This window comes from Natator depressus, chromosome 5 (genome assembly GCF_965152275.1).
Source record: "Natator depressus isolate rNatDep1 chromosome 5, rNatDep2.hap1, whole genome shotgun sequence".
In the NCBI taxonomy this organism is placed as follows: Eukaryota; Metazoa; Chordata; order Testudines; family Cheloniidae; genus Natator; species Natator depressus.
Genome location: NC_134238.1, coordinates 42248714 through 42267256, shown reverse-complemented (window position 1 = coordinate 42267256; position 18543 = coordinate 42248714). Strand labels below are relative to the sequence as shown.

At 38.2% G+C, this 18543-nt stretch overlaps 1 protein-coding gene across 9 annotated transcripts in view; it reads right to left on the bottom strand.

Annotated features, from left to right (window-relative positions):
• Positions 1-18543, bottom strand: part of MAST4 (microtubule associated serine/threonine kinase family member 4) — a 442775-nt gene that overhangs the window by 60953 nt on the left and 363279 nt on the right. For all 9 annotated transcript variants that reach the window (XM_074952648.1, XM_074952649.1, XM_074952650.1 and 6 more), the window contains 5 exons: positions 17690-17847; positions 14157-14232; positions 11442-11651; positions 7774-7875; positions 2417-2549 (listed from right to left, as the gene is read on the bottom strand). In XM_074952648.1, coding sequence (XP_074808749.1) covers positions 2417-2549; positions 7774-7875; positions 11442-11651; positions 14157-14232; positions 17690-17847 — 679 coding nt within the window. The remainder of the gene's footprint in view (positions 1-2416; positions 2550-7773; positions 7876-11441; positions 11652-14156; positions 14233-17689; positions 17848-18543) is intronic.

Sequence of the window (18543 nt, the reverse complement as noted above, 5' to 3'; positions counted from 1 at the left end):
AGAGAATTAGTATGAATTAGCTGACCTAGTTTATTTGATGATAAATTTACAGAGAGAATTAACCTTTAAAAGATACACAGAATAACCCATTTCTCTGAATCTCCCATTTAACCAAAGGTCAGTAATCTCCCTTCCCCAGCAAGCAACTCACATTATATATTACAGCCCCACTTTAGCCCATTTTTCTGACAGGTTTGGATAACTCTGAAACCCTTTAAAAACTGAAGTTATATTTTACACTATTTAGTTTAATGTAATGTATAAAAGTGATCTATTCAAAGTACAAAGACAAAGTAAACATTCTGTTTGACAAAAATCCTTTTCATTTCTTTCGTTTTTTATTTATCTATGATGTTCTTCTCTCTACTTCTCTCACAATTACCAGAAGTTTACATGAGGCCAAATCCATATTGAGTACCATACATGTGGCCTCATTGATTTCCAGGGGGCTATTTGTGGAGTGACAATTAGCGAGGGTGGCAGAATCGGGCTCATAACATTCAAAAGAGACAGACTCTCAGCCTCCCACAGAAAATCAAACCCTCCTAATTCAACCCACATAGTGTACAGCAGGAACACAGGCATTGTCATACTAGATCAGACCAAAGGTCCACCTGTCCCACGGTTCTTTGAGCTACAGTAAGCTGAGCCACTCTATGATTCTTTTCCATTGAATTGTGGGAGAAATAGTCTGTCCTTCTGGGCACGGGGAGAATTGTGGGAAGGCAGCAGAGGACTGTCAACACTTGAATTATTTAGCCTCTGTTTTCACTACAAAGTGGGCAGGTTACCAGCCCAAGTGAAAGCAGCACCCAAGCTGTAACCCATACCATCAGCTGGGCCAGCTAGCCCAGCTTTAAAGCAGCACTAAACTCAGGTGAGAGGCTTTTGTGTATAGACAGGAAGGAAGTTAGGGGAAACATCTGAGTAAGAGGCTCAGTTAATGTTGCAGAAGACCCTGCAGAAGACAACTGTGGAATGACCTGCCCATAGGCAGCTTCTTCCTAACTTCCATTAGTTAGAAATTGGTTTATGGCCTTCCAAAACTCTTGAAGTTTTTTTTTAAATCCTATCAACAGTCATCTATAAAGTGTTATCCCTATATATGTCCAACCCTTTTTTGAAACCTGCTAAGCTTTTGGTCCCAGTAATATCTTGTGGCAATGAGTTCTACAAGCTATGTATGTCTGGGTGAAAAAAATATTCCTTGTGTTAGTTTTAAATTCACTCCCATTTAATGTTCTCTTGTTCTTTTATTATGATATTGTATATGATATTATAATTTTATCTATATTCTCTATTATACATGTTTATATAACCCCTCTTATGGGTCTCCTCTCTGTGGTATTCTCCACATGAGTTTTGCCATGTCTCTAACCAGTCTCATCACCCGTTTCTGAACCCCCTCTGTCCTGGAGCATTTCTGAAAAAGGCAGGCAGGCAGGCGAACATCACATATTATTCTCTGCCTTTCTTATCAACATTTTCTTCCTGACTCCCAGCCTGCAGTACTTATACACTGATCCTCAGCCAAATTCTTCATTAAGAAACAGGTGTAATTCTAATTCGCCCTGGCATTGTCCGTAAAACAAGATCCCAAGTGATGAGATTTCTGTATTGAACCAGCAACTAATGGGATCTTGAGTCAACCTAGTAAAGTCATCTTCATGGACACAGAAATCACCCTGGACAATAAGGCTTTGTAATTTGAATGCCTGTGCAAGAAAATCAATTAGCACCTTTGGAAAATCTGAGATGTAGCAGGGCTGCTCATACAACACAGAACGTTAGCCCTATCGTGGGACTCTCAAACAAGCCAGGCACACACAAATCCAGTTTGGGAACAGAAAACCTCCTACATGTAAGGTCAAATGCAACCTGCAAGGCACACCGCTTCCCCAACCTTCTTTTCACTCATACTGAATGGAGCACATCTCAGGACACAAGAGGACTAATAAAGAAATCTCTGCTTTGTCCAGCCATGTCTCAGTTACGCATCCAGAACCTGGAGCTTCATCTGTGATCAAATCGTGGACAGTAACCATCTTGTTAGCCACAGCTGGCACATGCAGATTTGTATTGCCAGCTTACAGTGATGGAGAGTTACATCATCAGATTGTTTGCCTGCATTTCTACTAAAAACTCAAGGCAGTCTTCAAAAATAAAGTCAGAAATCTGTGATGGACGCTCACCCCAGAAATCTAAAGAGGCTAATAATGTTCAGAGCTTGTCTCTAAGCAGGTGCAAACTAGTTAATATTTGTATTTTTGCCCTTCACCCCCACTCCCACCCCCGCCTTAGATTTATTATTGGACAGTCACACTGCATCACAGAGACCAACCAGCACAGCAGAAATAATTCCATTTCTTACCGTCTTGATTTGGTAATTGCTAGTTAGACCATGACATACACTTACCTTCCAGAGGATCCTTATTCAGGCCCAGCTGGCTTATAATATATCTAGGGATGTCCGTTTTAATCACGTGCCCCTCTTTGGCATGTCCTTCTGCAGCTTCCAAGAGATAGTAAAATTCTTCAGGATCAAATTCCTGGAAGAGAAGAAAAAATACTCACCATAATTTTCCTTGTTAGAAGCTGTACTCCTAAACTCTCACATCAAAGCTTCCTTTACAACTCCAAGCCTTTTGTTACTTACCTAATTAAAAGCAATACTACATCATTCCATTACTAGTGGTCCAAAACACTATAGTAACATGCTATAAACTGCAATGTTTTAGACTATTACTACCATAGGCCACGGAGCCCCAGGGGCCACCCAGGACATAGCCTGACCACTTTTAAGTAGCTAGGGTTGCCACCTGGCTGGTTTTTGACCAGCCTGACCAGTTTTTCTACTGCCTTGCCCATTAGCAGTTGTGATGTGCTGGGCAATTTTTAAATTTTACAAGTGGGAAAAAGACAACCTGGCACATTGCAACCAGCTACCTTAAGCTGTCCACATGCACGGCAGTGGCAGGTGCTGCGCAGATATCTTCTAACTATGGCATGCAGGTACGTGGTTGGGAATGCTGCTAGCACAAGCACTCAGGTCCCGCTCTGCGTGCCAGGCTCTCGAGGTGCCAAAACCTTGGCAACTGAGACTCCTGCTCCTCTTTGTGCCAGGACTGGAAATTGAGACGGTTGGACCAGAGGCTTGCCAGCAGGAAGGGCTGAGGTGGGGAAGGCAGGAGCTCCTGGTAGGGGGGCTCCCTTGAGATTCCTGGGAGGCAGTGGGTCAGGGGTTTAGCGGTTCAGGGGGGGAAGGCACCTTCTGTATCTAGGTGACTTTGGGGGGCTCCCCCTTCCATGAAGGCTAAGGGAGGCTCCTGGGAGGGGATGGGTATAAGGTCTCATGGGAAGGTAGTAGGCAAAGAAGACCTGCACTGCAGCCTGCGTTCAGGAGGAAGGGATGGAGACACCTGAGAGAGGAAGAGGAAGGTCCAACTGGTGGGGGACATACTGTTTAGAGCAAATCTATGGCCTCCCCACCCTTTCAATGGCACTGCACAGCTCAATTAATACAGAACACTTTAATAAGTCCTATAAAAGGCAGTAGTAATTTTTTCAGCATTTTTCACAGTGTTACTGGTTGAATAGTCTACGATCATCAATATGTTATTCAGTGATTACACCTCACATGTTGAAGATGTCCTATCCTCTCACGCCTATATGTGCATGCTGTAAAATAAGCCACTGTTCATATAAACACATATCAGATGTACATACATCCCAGAGCCCTCCTTTTTCCCCTAACTGCAATTTTAAGGTAATTCTAATTAATTAATGTGTACTGTATTTTAAGAAAATTAAAAACTATCAACAGCTATAGATCTAAACCACAAAGGCCAGAATATTACTGAAAACGTGGTACCTTGCAAGGGACTTCACATCTAAAAATGAAAACGCTCTTACAAAATCTATTATCTTATTACTATTTATCCCATGACTAAAGGGATGTTAGATGCCTCAGAAAATCAAAAGAACACCTAAGCCTCTTTTCCTAGCTCCTTAGATTTAAGTTATTTATCTTACAATCTAAATAGACCATACACAAGAGGAAGTGTAGGAAAGAATAAGGGAAGTTATCAGATACAGCTTTCTTATTTGCTTTTTTGTTAAACTATAAAGTTGTCCTAAACTCATGTTCTCCCAAACTGCATTTTTTCTTATGTTAATTCATGCCAGAGGTCACCTATTTCACAGGTCCCTTACATTCTCATCTGTCTCCATGTCCACCATCAACTGAGGCAAGAGCAACTGTGTTAGAACTAGGACTGGTTGAAAAAATTCTGACAAAACAGTTTCCACCCCCAAACACGCCATTCATAATATGCTGACTCAGCAGAATTGAAACATTCTGCATGAATACATCAAAGCTTTTGGTGGAAACCTGGCAGGCAAGATACCTGGTTGCCCAGCTTCCTGGTTCTCCTGCAGCCCACTTGGTGCAGTGCCAGCGAGCAAGCTGGCTGGCTCCCGAGCTGCCTGGGGAGCAGTACAACCTGAAACTGCAGGGAGCATACTTCATTCCAGAAACACCAAAACATTGGGCAGTAGGAGCATTTGAGTGTTTCCAAAATGAAATATCTTCGAATTTTCATTCCTGTGAAAAATTCTGAGTTTTTTACTTTCCATCCCCATTCAGGATGATTTTTTTTTTGAGGGGGATAGGAGATATATATATTTTAAAAATATTAAGTGTGCAGAAAAAAATAAGTTAACTTATTGATCAATGTCAACTTTGAAGTGATGTCATTCATCACTGAATTATACACCTGCTTCATGCCCTTAGGGGTAAGCTAGAGAAAAGAGATGGCCCCTTATACTACGTTCTGATGGTAAAAAGACTGGTTCTGATAAATCAGCTGGGAAAAAGGCCACAGAGGTGAAGGTCTTCCAAATGAGAATATGCTGCATTGAGCCCATGACACTTAATTCTGAGGACTATTGGCCTGGGTACTCCAGCTGAGTTCACAGGAGTAGAGAGGAGGCAAACCAGGTAGGGTTTATAAATGGGCATCGACTCTTTGAATAACACTTAAGTTCCTGGAGGATAGGTCCATCAGTGGCTATTAGACAAGATGGTCAGGGATGGAACCCCGTGATCTGGGTGTCCCAAAACCTCCGACTGCTAGAAGCCAGGATCAGATGACAGGGGACAGATCACTCAATAACTGCCCTGTTCTGTTCACTCCCTCTGAAGCATCTGGCACAAGCCACTGTCAGAAGACAGGATACTGGGCTAAACAGCCTATTGGTCTGACGCATTATGGCAACTGTTATGTTCTTACTTGGAAGTGAATAGGAAAGACCGTGAAGTCTTCCAAGAACTGGTTTAAAATATTCTCTAAAATTCACATTGCCAACCAAGCAGGTATTTAAAAAAACAGATTTGTTAGTTGTAGCTTCTAAGAATCTTCAAGGTTGTCCCAGTGTAAACACAATAAAAATCACAAAAGCATGCTAACTATGGCAAGGACCTCATAGTGGACAAACAGACCACTAGTTCCACCCCAGATTCCAGAAGCAATCAGGTTTCCAAAAGCCCCCCACTTCCTCTCCACCCCCAACTAGGAATATAGTTATAGAGCATACATTTGTTGTTTTATCTCAGTTCACTGTGACTTGGTGTTGACACCAGCCATCTGACATTTCTTCCTGATGTGCCAGTGCTCATCACTCCCTACCTCAGCAGCACCTCTTCAGTCCGAATTGAACAACAAACATTAAATGCCAGTTTAGCTTCTCTTCTGCCAAGCTGCTCATCTTGCATGTTAATATGTTCCCCTTAGATATCACGACATTTTCTTCTCCCCACCTGCATTAACAGTGGAAATACTCTACAGCGGCACCTCCGTTTGTTAACACATCAGAGTAGTTTTAAGATAGATAACTTTCATCAAATTCATGTATACGCAATTACAAGTGAGTTATTTTCTGATCTCTAGTTTTATCCTCACATTACCTTTTTCAGATACAGAAACCCAGTAGAAATTAATAAACCTTTAAATATTTGGCAGTAGCTCACAGCACTTCCACAAGCAGAGAAAGCCCTACTCATCTGACTAACAAATGAATACAAATAGGTGCTCAGATACCATGAGTCTGGTATACATACCTAGCTAGAAACATAGTGGGGCTGGCAGCATCATCTATTAAGCCTGCCCAAAACTTCCCATTATAAGACCCTGTTTTCAGTTACTTATAACTTTGCCAAATTCTAACTGATTGGATTGAAATTTTTCAAGCTCAGTGTCTGTAACAGGCTGAATTTTTCTGGAAAAATGCCAGCCAAAATGGTTCAGCATTTCCAATAATGTGTTATCTTGCCCAGGTTAAAAAAGTATGGAGAACTTTTCTTTGAGACATTTTAGAACTCTCATGCCCCTCCTTCTCCCCCATACTTTGGAGAAGAGACTGAAATTTGGCAAAGGGTGTTGCATGTGTGTCCGGGATATACCTTTTGCTGTCTCTGTCAAAATCTGCCCAAATTTGGCCAAGTTACAAACCTTCAAAAAATCACTATTCACAAATGAGACGTGCCAGACTAAAAATCTTCTAAGGTTCCAACTACACTGGGCATGCTCCAACCCTAGTGCAGGTCCACATACTACTGCCATCAGTTCTCCGTTAGCTCAAGTGACACAGCTCTGTGCAGTGGATCTAAAGGTTCCGAGCCAGCTGATGAACCATGTGGGTGTCAATAGGCATTTTGAAATTTTTTTTTCCAGTTTGCTTTTTTTAAAAAGCTAAGACATCACACACAAAGAACTATGCTGAAAGAACATTATTAAGGTTGCTAAGTCAAGCAATCAAAAGTTAGGATATGCCAGAATTAAGGTTGCCTGTGCCCTCCTCCTTCTGCATATGTATTATGATACAGCCTTTATTTACAGCTCATATAGTATTTTGTTGAGGATCCCTGCCTCATTCAGTAAGGGACCTGCTCTGGAGATGACTCAGGGGTGTCTGTACAGTCCCAGCTTCATTTGTTGCAGAAGTTGGAAGATGTGTCGGGAAAGAGGCAGGAGACTGCAGAAAGAGGAAGAAGGGGCTTATGATTAAAGACAGCTGTATGCTGCCTTGGAGAATTGGATTATTTCCCTGTCTCTGCCACAGAGCTCCCATGTGATGCTGGGCAAGTCACTGAAACCAAAAATTTCACAAGTGATCACTAATTGGGTGTTCCTCATTTTCTCGGTGTCTGACTTGAGACCCTAAAAATCTGATTTGAAAAAGTGTTGCGTGCTCATAGCTACAGCGGAAGCCAATGGGAGCTGCTCTACTTTGAACATATAAAGTGCTTTATAATGCCAAGTACTCTGAAAAAGCAGGTCCTAACAGTCTCAAATCCAGCATCTAAAATTAATGAATAATTTTACCTTAATCTCTCTGTGCCTTGGTTCTTCAGCTGTATCATAATGCATACACACAAGGGGGCCGAATTAATGTTGCCTGGTATTTCCTATCTTTCGAGTGTTTGACTTCATCTTTGATAAAGTTCTTCTAATGCAGTTTGTGTGTGCAATATGAGATACAGTGCATTCAAATAAAAAGGAATTCAGAATGATAGGCACTAATGAAAGTTATCAGCATTCGAATGGATAGGAGTTCTCACACTAAAAACAACTTTGGAAAGTTCCAAAGAATACATAACATACTTTTACATACTAAATAATATACTTTTATTTCTGGCCTTTAATACCAGCCCAAATAGTCAAGCTTTCCACCAGTAACAAATCAGAATCCTGCTTACAATAAGCATCAGCTTACCAGGCATTCTAATAAGCGAGCAGGACGAGCAACGACTATGAGGATCTTTCGGACTAGTTGCTTAATAAATGCCAGTTCTCCACTTTCTGATCTCTCTTGACCCTAAGAGAGTCAAAGGAAAAGGATGATTAAAAACTCCTACATTAAATATACCAGTCAAGAAAGCACGTTAACATGATGACCATAAATACAATCAGTAGTATTAAATATAGTTTCTAACTACAGTGTTTAAGCTCCATTTGAAATCCTTGCAGCATAGCTCAGAGTCAAAATTTCTACAACATGGAACAGGGTACCTTCAATTCATATGGCAGATATATTACTATCCGATTTTCATTCATATGGCTTTGAGGTGAATCAGTATTTGTTGTCAAAAATTATTAGAATGAGTTGTGAATGAGCAACTAAAAAGCATGTATTACAGCTGTGTCATTGAGTATACTGTAGTAAAAACAGAGTCAACATTTTGATATGAAATCAGGATTTTTAAGAGTGAAATCTCTTGCTTCTCTGAAATCAAATCAGACTAATGCTTTGTGACATGACTGGCCAACCCAAATGATTCAAACGAGTGAAGACATTTTCTAGTTAGGTTAGGCTTTAGCCACTACGTGAGTATATTTCACAGTGATCTAATCAACTCCAGCCCCTCCCCTAATACCATTGTTATTAAAAATGATATTATGTATGAGACTTTTATAATGTGGCTTAAGCTTTTGAAACAGACAACTTCTTATATTTTAAAAAGCACTAATGAGCATGCACAATAATTCATTTTCAGAAAGCCTGCTGTAATAGCAAAGATTCTCTTTTCATTTGAATAAGACTTACCATTTTTACACTAACCTCAAGGCAAAATTAGTGCAAATCTATGGTTCTAACATGAAAGTATCAAAATAAAGGTTATTGCATTTTCAGATGGATGGGGTATTCTTTGTTTTCACCAACATATTCCTGTGCACTGTTATAGCTACTGTTTTATTGTAAATAAAAGATATTACAACACATATAATAAACATTAGCAGCATCCATGTGGTATGGAAACTGATTTTCTATGATTAAATGATGGCCATGAAATTCTAAAATGACCACTCTGAGATGTACAAATATAATGAAACGATGCTAATCCATCCATATAGGAACCGAGTACAAGTATGTGCAGTAAAGGAAGCAAATAGGAAATTGAGTTCTGCAAAGAATAAGAAGATGAAAGGAGAATAATGATGTTAAAGAATCTGTACAAAAGAAAATATGTTTCTGGAGAACTTAAAAGAGAATTTTCACAAGGGTCTGAATTGCATTTCAAATTTCATTCAAACTTTCTTGTCAAGCAACAAAGAATAGACTTTATGATACCTAATGAATGCAAAAGAAGCCATATGTTCTTTCTTCTGGCTGAAAGATATTGATGGTCCTTTGCTCATATATCAAAAAGGCATTTCTTTGCTTCGAATAATAGAAGTTGTAGGATAAATTCCAAATTTCATCTACTGCGTATTCTGTGCTATGTGCCATATATTTAAGCATACAAAGAAAATTCAAACAAACTAAAACCTTACAATTTTAATTATAAAAGTAGTTTATGTATTTGCAATTGCAAAATCCATGTAAATACTAAGCTAAATAGCAATCTCATGCTTAATACCATAATTAAAAACACAAAGGAAGAAAATGTAATCTAATTGTGAAGTTTCAAAGAAAACTGAACAAACTTCACTACAAGCTTCTACCATCAGCTTTGAGAAAATGCTAATGAGAGGCAAAGATTCATATTCTATACACTGCCAGCTACATTCACGAGGAAAATGTTAATGGGCTGAACACACTTCTGTTTTACTCACTGGCCAAAATAAAAGTATTACACACTTCTGGATCTAGGTAGGTAGGGATATTCACAGAAGATTCCATATAAGTGAAAGAAGGGTGAGATAGGAAAGCATTCAAAATCAACTTGACCTTGACCTTAGCACTACAAAAATGTCAGTTAAAATCAAGCTGCTCAAACCGCAGGGGACTCTTTTCCTGGTTATGCAAAGCAACCACAAGGTGCCAAGCAGCAGTAGGAGCTACAGCTTTCCACTGAATGTCACAGTTGGGAACTGACAACAAATGCATCCTAAGAAACCCAAAGTATGTTCCCACAGATCAGTTCTGTATCAGGCAAATTTCCCTACAACTATTTTATGTTTTTAGCTTTTAATGAATATTGTAAAATTCACCCAGATAATAGTTATAATACTTTGAAAAGAAATAAGTTTACAAAAGAAGTAACACACTTGTACACACTGTTTAGGAAATTATACACAAGCTTATGTTTTTTGAACAATTGATATTATATTGTAAACCACATGGCTTAGAAAAGAGCAGACAGCTATGAACAGGGCCAATTTATATCAGCCAATGTAGGTAATATCAGTGCTGTCAATACATGCAATCAAGTGAACCTTAGCTCTTAAGGCATATTTCTTCATACTGTACCGATATCATCACGCTGTAGTGCAAAGTCAAGTAGATATCTGTAACCAATTATTTAGCAATTTACCTGCACTTTGGCATCATAAAACCATACAATAAGGTTTAAATTTGTTTCTAAATAATTAAGTCTTCATGAATCTTCCCTATTTGCCTTAACTGATAACGACAAGATAACAATAATATAGAAATGGTGCATTGTTGTCCAGTTTTTGCAGTGTTTTTCTTTTTTGTGTGTGTGCGGGGGTGGGAGGAGCGTAAGGGGAAGCACAAAAGGAAATTTGGTACCAGCAGAAAGTAGTGTAAGAGAAGTCTTCTCTGATATAACCTAACCAGGTTTTACCCCCAAACCAGCAGAGTCTGGAAACAGGCAAACTATTAACATACAGGCTGACATTTCTGTGTATTTAAAATCAAAGCAAAACAAAACAATAACATCTTAACAAAATCTTGCTTGGTATATTTCACTGTATTGAACCCACTTGTCTACCAGATTGACTCTGGGGCACACTGTACCGTCAGTCCATATGCACAACTGCCAGACAATGGATCAAGGACAAAACATGGTCCTTTGTTTTAAAAAAGGTACATTTATACATTTGATGAGCTTCATGTCACAGCACAAGTCCTATTTGCTAACTGAGGATTCAGATTTCTCTTATCAATTGATTATTTTAAGAAGATTCTTATGAATGTTTTTATGCTGAAGTCAATTTTTTTTTAATTACTAAGGTTGGTTTCTGAGATGTAAGGAGACATTACAAACTTCTAAATAAATAAAAAACCTGCTGCTAATGAAAGGCTAAGGGTTGCTGTCTGCTGCCTCAACTGGTGTTAGAAATTAGGAGGTTATGTAATCTGAAAGGAGAATTTATGGAAGTAGGGGGTCGCCTCATTGTGGGGTGCATATACACACCAACATAAGCAATTTATAACTTGCAATGTATTACAAAATGTTACTGAGTCTAAAAACCTTTATAATCCATTTATCCCTGAGTCACACACCATAAGACCCTATGGTTCCTGTACAGGTCATTTCATTGAATAAGTCCACTATGAATTTACACTACATTGGCATCTATTTGAGTAGAGCAGCCATAATTATTTCATAGCAACTTATGTTAAATAAACATATTTGAACAATTTTTAAACAAAAGATAATTATAAATTATCTTTGCACAGTGCACGGTTCATACCTCTTGCAGTAATTTGTCTAATTTGTGCTGTAATTCAAAGAAGTATCGTGACGTGATGAGGCCCTGATGGGATTTATCCAAGCAATCTCGAGCCAGCTCGATGATCTGATGGTGGGTAAAGCTGAGCACTCCATCTGCCAGGGGAAGAACGTTATCAGGAGAATGGTTGGTGATAATATCTTGAAGCCGTTCTTCCATCTGAGCTGTGGCCTATAAAAAAAAATGTATTGATAGATTTAATCAGTATTTTCTGAAACTCTTACCACTCCAGAACAATATTTTTCCTGGTTAAATAAATTTCTGAATAGCTTAAAAATTTCTTCTAACAGTATATATGAAAATGGGTGATCAGGGGACACCATCATAGGGCCTAATCACATCAGCCACACTATCAGAGGCTCGTTCACCTGCACATCTACCAATGTGATATATGCCATCATGTGCCAGCAATGCCCCTCTGCCAGGTACATTGGTCAAACTGGACAGTCTCTACATAAAAGAATAAATGGACACAGATCGGACATCAAAAATTATAACATTCAAAAACCAGTTGGAGAACACTTCAATCTCTTTGGTCACTCGATTACAGTCCTAAAAGTTGCAATTCTTCAATAAAAAAAACTTCAAAAACAGACTGCTGAATTTGAATTAATTTGCAAACGGGATACAATTAACTTAGGCTTGAACAGAGACTGGGAGTGGATGGGTCATTACACAAAGTAAAACTATTTCCCCCTGTTTATTCCCCACCCCCACCGTTCCTCAGACGTTCTTGTCAACTGCTGGAAATAGCCCACCTTGATTATCACTAGAAAAGGCCCCCCCCGCCCCCGTCTCCTGCTGGAAATAGCTCACCTTAAGTGATCACTCTCCTTACATTCGATGAAGTGAGCTGTAGCTCACGAAAGCTTATGCTCAAATGAATTGGTTAGTCTCTAAGGTGCCACAAGTACTCCTTTTCTTTTTGCGAACACAGACTAACACGGCTGCTACTCTGAAACCAACCAACAAACAGTGGTTTGTCCAGCTAGAGAATGAGCAAACATGCTCCATTTCCCCACATTATTCTACTAATGCTGACCAGCAACTCCCCTCCTGTTATTCTACTCTGTGCCTCTTTAATGGGGACTGCCAGTCATGCTAAGTTGTGTGGCAGTTGCTTGATATGCACGAAACAGAAGAACACTATGAAGTTAGCTTTTACTACAGAGCCAAAACAAAACATGACCTCCGGGGAAGGGGAGGGCCACTTTTTAAAATTAATCTTCATATACTGCAAGACAAAATAGTTTTCTATCCTTGATATTTGTTGTATAAAGAAAACATTATACAGAATAATGGTGAGTATTTCCAGGGGAATATTGTCTTTTAGAGAGTTAGTGCCAGATTTTTAAAGATATTTAGGCACCTAACTCTCACTGAAATCCATGGTACTTAGGCACCTAAATACCTTTAAAAATCTGGACCTTGCTGACTAAACCTTATGCATGCTAACAGCATTAAAGTACATAAATTCAGCTGGTATTTCTGTTACCATGTATAACTATATCTTTTTTCCTGCTGAACTGTAATATGTAAGAGAAATCTGAAGCAATCTTCATGTACAGTAGAACTTCAGAGTTATGAACACCTCGGGAATGGAAGTTGCTCGTAACTGAAATGTTTGTAACTCTGAACAAAACGTTATGGTTGTTCTTTCAAAAATTTACAAGTGAACATTGACTTAATATAGCTTTGAAACTTTACTATGCAGAAGAAAAATGCTGCTGTCCCTTTATTTTTGAATAGTTTATGTTTAAATCAGTAGCATACTGTGCTTGCATTTTCTTTTTTGTCTCTGCTGCTGCCTGATTGTGTACTTCTAGTTCCAAATGATGTGTGTGGTTGACCAGTCAGTTCGTAACTCTGGTGTTCATAACTCTGAGGTTCTATCTCACTCTTATCTCACCATCGAGTTGAATGGTTCAGTTCATACCTCAGTTACAGTTTAATCTCTTTGCAAACTCAGGCAGAAGTATCTGAAGGAGTTACACTCACTTCATGTTTTGAAGGTTCTCTTTGCAATGGTAACAGCTTTCCAGCTTTCATTTTTTTGTTATGTGAAATCAGCCTCTGGAGAACCGCACAGGGGTCTGCCAATGCCCCCAGCGATTCACCTGTACCTTGGGTCACAGTTTTGTTTCCCATCTTTGAGATGAGGCAACAGCCTTCCATTGCTTAGCATCCAATAGACAAGCACTTCCAGCAGTTCACTGATTTTTCACAATTTAAAAAAAAAATTAATATATAACGAATCTTTGGGAAACATGAGAAATATCAGAAAGGGATTTGAAACATGCGTTTCTGGATGCTACACAGGATTCTGAGTGAAGGACAAATTTTCTTTTTTGTTTGCAAAGTTCAAACTATTGAATACCTAGTTACAGCAACTGTAAAACTACAAACTATTGTATAATACCTTTCCAGACACGCATCAACATATATTACCAGCATGCTTTATTTCAAAATCAGTTCAGCAGCTTCGCTAAATGAATGTCCAGTTCTCAGCAGGGATTTTTTTAATTGTGATTTTATCTTTCTAATAAGAGTTCGGTGATGCTTTATGAAAGCCATTACTGGCTTAGATCATTCGTTCCCATAACAAAAACATCACTTATTTAAAACCTATGCTGCCTATTAGTTTAGATACTGGGTATCTTAAATATAATTCATTACCTTTGGGAACCTTTCTTTGTAGACATGGTTCATCATAATTATTTCATGGTCACAGCAGGCGGGAGAACGTCCGGGGCTGCAAGTAAAGCAAATCATCCCTTTAAACTTGTCTCAGCATGAATTGAAAGAAGTTTTTATATTTCTATACAATCTGCTTGCATCAAAAGATGCTGTAGCCTTCATTAGACAGGTATATTTGCTAACCAACTATAAAATCAGTCCCTTTCTACTACATACTGGCAGGGCCTAAAGCTGCCTTGAAGAAGTGTTGGGCCTGTTACTGCCAATAATGCAACTTCTTTAGTTTATAACTATATGTTAGAGTGCAGACAGTTTACTATGTTCATGATGTTACTTATTCCTCAGACAGGGCAAGGAAGTATATTTTTCATCTTAAATAACCAAAGAAAAATAGCTACTTATTCATAAATTCCAAGCCAAAAAAAAAAATCATTGTGATAATCTAGTCTGACCTCCGATATGACACAGGCCACAGAACTTCCCCAAAGTAATTCCTAGAACACAGCTTTCAGAAAAAACACTTGATCTTGATTTAAAAATTGCCAGTGATGAACAATCCACCACAACAATTGGTAAATTGTTCCAACTGTTAATTACCCCCATTATTAAAAATTTACGCCTTATTTCTAGTCTGAATGTGTCTAGGTTCAACTTCCAGCCATTGGATTGTGTTACACATTCGTCTACTAGATTGAAGACACGATATTTTTTCTCTATGTAGATACTTATACACTGTAATCAAGTCACCCTTAACATTCTCTTTGTTAAGCTAAATAGACTGAAGGAGCTCAGTCTATCACTACAAGGAATGTCTTCTTATCCTTTAATCATTCTCCTGGCTCTTCTCTGAACCCTCTCCAATTTATCAACATCCTCCTTGAATTGTGAGCATAAAAACTAGATGCAGTACGTTAGCAGTAGTTGCACCAGTGCTACACAGGTAAAATAACCTCTACACTCCTACTTGAGATTCCCCTGTTTATGCATCCCAGGATCGCATCAGCCCTTTTGGCCACAGTGTTGCACTGACTAGCAGCTCACGTTCAGCTGATTATCCCTTAGGACCTGCCAAATCTTTTTCAGAGTCACTGCTTCCCAGGATAGTGTCCTCCTAGTGCAGTGCTGTAAGTATGGCTTATATTCTTTGTTCCCAGATGTATACATTTACATTTAGATGTAGTAAAACGCATATTGTTTGCTTGCGCCCAGTTTACCAACCAATCCAGATTACTTTATACCTATGAACTGTCCTCTTTATTATTTACCACTCCTCTCATTTTTTGTGTCATCTGAAAATGTATCAGTGATTATTTTACATTTTCTTCGAGATCATTGATAAAAATGTTAAAAAGCATCGGGCCAGGAATCAATCCCTGCAGGACCCTGCTAGAAAAAACACCCACTCAATGAGCGCTCCCCGTTCACAATTACATTTTGAGACCTGTCAACTAAGCCAGATCTTAATCTATTTAATTTATACCACGTTAATTTTACAGTGCTCTTGGTGTTTAATCAAAATGTTCTGTGGTACAAAGTAAAACGCCTCACAGAAGTCTAAGTGTGTTACATCAACACTATTACCTTTATCAACCAAACTTGTAATTTCAGGGGCGGGGGAAGATATCAAGGTAGTTTGATAGGATCTATTTTCCATAAATTCACATTGATTGGAATTAATATTAACCTCTTTCATTCTTTATTAGTCAAGTCCCATATCAAACCCTCATTAGGCAAACTGGCCTCAACTGAATGAGCTGGCCAACCAATGGGTGTTTGTGGCTACCTTAGCCCATTTATTTGCTCACTGGGGATGGATATAGAACAGCAATGCAGCAGTCTGAAGCAGTGATTCCTGAATTGCAAACAGAAGAATTGACAATCCCAAGAAATCAAAAATCAGAGAAAAAACAATAAAATAAACCCAACAGATCTATTTCCAACTTGAAATGCAAACAAACGTGTAGCTAATACACATATAGATTGCCAAATATTTGCATTGTGCTACCTATGCTGGTAGCATTATATCCTTAAAGGAGCAGGAGATTTACAGGAAAATCGTCTGAGGTGACCGACATGTGGTACCTCATCTGATATGGGAGAACTGCTTCAGACCCTGCCACATCACTGCCTCCACATCAATGATCAACCCCCCTCAAAGAAGTTGCTTACTTGGCTGGCATGTGATCTGGCTACACTACTCTTTTAGGTCTCACTTAAAGATGTACAGAAAGAGAAAGAAAGGAAGGAATTCTCCTGCTCACCAAATTTTTAAAAAAATATAGTACTCGTGGTATTTTTAGATTTTATAGCATAATAAAAAGGAGATCTTTTGGTTTGTTCTAAAGGCCAAAAAATGAGGACTGAAATTTGCTTTACCATATCAAGGTGTTAGAAACTTCAACTATCATGGCTAACCCAAGCAAATTACCTATTTGCATAAATAAAACAATATATTCAGTACTTAAGTTCAGTACACCACTCAACTAGCGCAGTAACGTATCTGAAAGCAGTTTGGCTATTATTGTCTGGTGTGACTGTGCATGTTTCATAAACTAAACTAGGAATTTTTTATTTTTCTAAACTGGAAAATAAAGTGGTAGAAAGAAGACTGTACTGGTAGGTGAAGAATGTTTTCCATGTCTAACCTTTTAAAGAACAAAAAACCCCATCTCATCTTACTTCTCAGTAATTGCTCTATTTATTCCACAGCTCTACAGATTATGTAGGTAGCAACTTAATTTAGTCATGGCAATCTATACAGAATTCTAAATAAAGAATAATCATGAAAAAACTGAGCTAAAATAATTTGCACTGAAATTATGAATTCTGACAGTTTTGCTACCTGCAACATTGATTTTAATTCTGAAGTGACTAAATACTATTTTTTTAGTCCTAGAAAGATTAGAGATATTGCCTTTTTGCATTCTCCAAATAGTACAGTATATAAGTATATAATACTTTGATAGGTAAGAACTGATCTATTAAAAGTGTATCTTGCACAGATTTCCAGAGTATGGGAAATAGGATGGGCTAGGTCTCTGGCGAGCAAGAAATTAAAATGCTCCGTAGCTAAGTATAATAAATTCTCCCTCCTCCCCATAACTTTCTGACACACTTTTCTATTTCTTTTATACTAAGGACACCTAGAATATAAATAATATTTTGTATTATTCTTGCAAATATAGGCTTGAATCCTATGAACACTTGCACACAGAAGTAGAATAAAAGCCATCATCACAGTTGAAGTGGCCAGAAGTTACTAGTTTCGTTCCATTCCATTAAAATCTAAATTACAATGTCAATGAGAGAATTAACCAATAAGGAGGACCTAAAGTAACAATTTATTAATGGAGTTTGGTTCAGCCTAAGACACAATCAACACTGACTTCTATTACATTTCAGGAATTATTCAAATATCACAAATTGGTTAACGCCCCAAATTTATAGAACCAGGATGCGCCAGTAGTATACAGATTCAGATGTAGCCACTATTTCCAGAGAGCTGAATTCACCTGAGACTTCTGGATCGAGGGCGCATTGGTGTGGTCCTACATCTGTTATCACTGGCAATGCTTTCAGTGGTACAGAAATGTTTAGACAAAAAATGTAGTTCATCAGGTGTTGGTTGGTATGGTAACTGGTGTAACTTCTCTTGGGAGGAACAGGATGACTGCAAAGGGCAAGACAGAACATTAGTTAATATCATAGCCAAAAGCCATTTCCAAGATTATATTCATTGCATATACAGAGTGCACTTAAATTGGGAACTACAGCTATCTTTTCCTATATTCACTTAACAATTTGTGGAGCAGAATAAGTAAAATACAAACATTTAAATTCATGAGCTACATATACAGTAAACATAAAAATAGTTCAGATTAAAATTAAAAATGCAGCCACAGACATAGTGACTGCACTTAAAGTTGTTTCTATTTTGAAAGATTCTCCTGCCTTGAGAGCACTTCCCTATACTTAACATGAGAAAGAGTGCTGGAAATAATAATATACATCAAAATAGAAGAAACTTTAAAATGGAGTCTGCTAAATATTCATTATTTCCAGTAGTATAAGATACATATTAATGGTATGATAGTTTATGATTTATCACCACAAAGTAAAACCCGTAATTTTACATACTGCAGTAACAAATGTGTTTGGATACCCTACATTTTTTGGTGCCCATCACTTGTTAAAAACACATTATTTTGATTCTAGGAAGCCATCATCAACATTTCTAATATTGTTTATTAATTATTACCTGAATTCTCTCTGAAAATATTTTACAGACCATTTTTGACAAAACTTGTACATCTAAACTGAAATGTAAGAACTTCATATAGTTATGAAGACTAAATAAATAAATTCC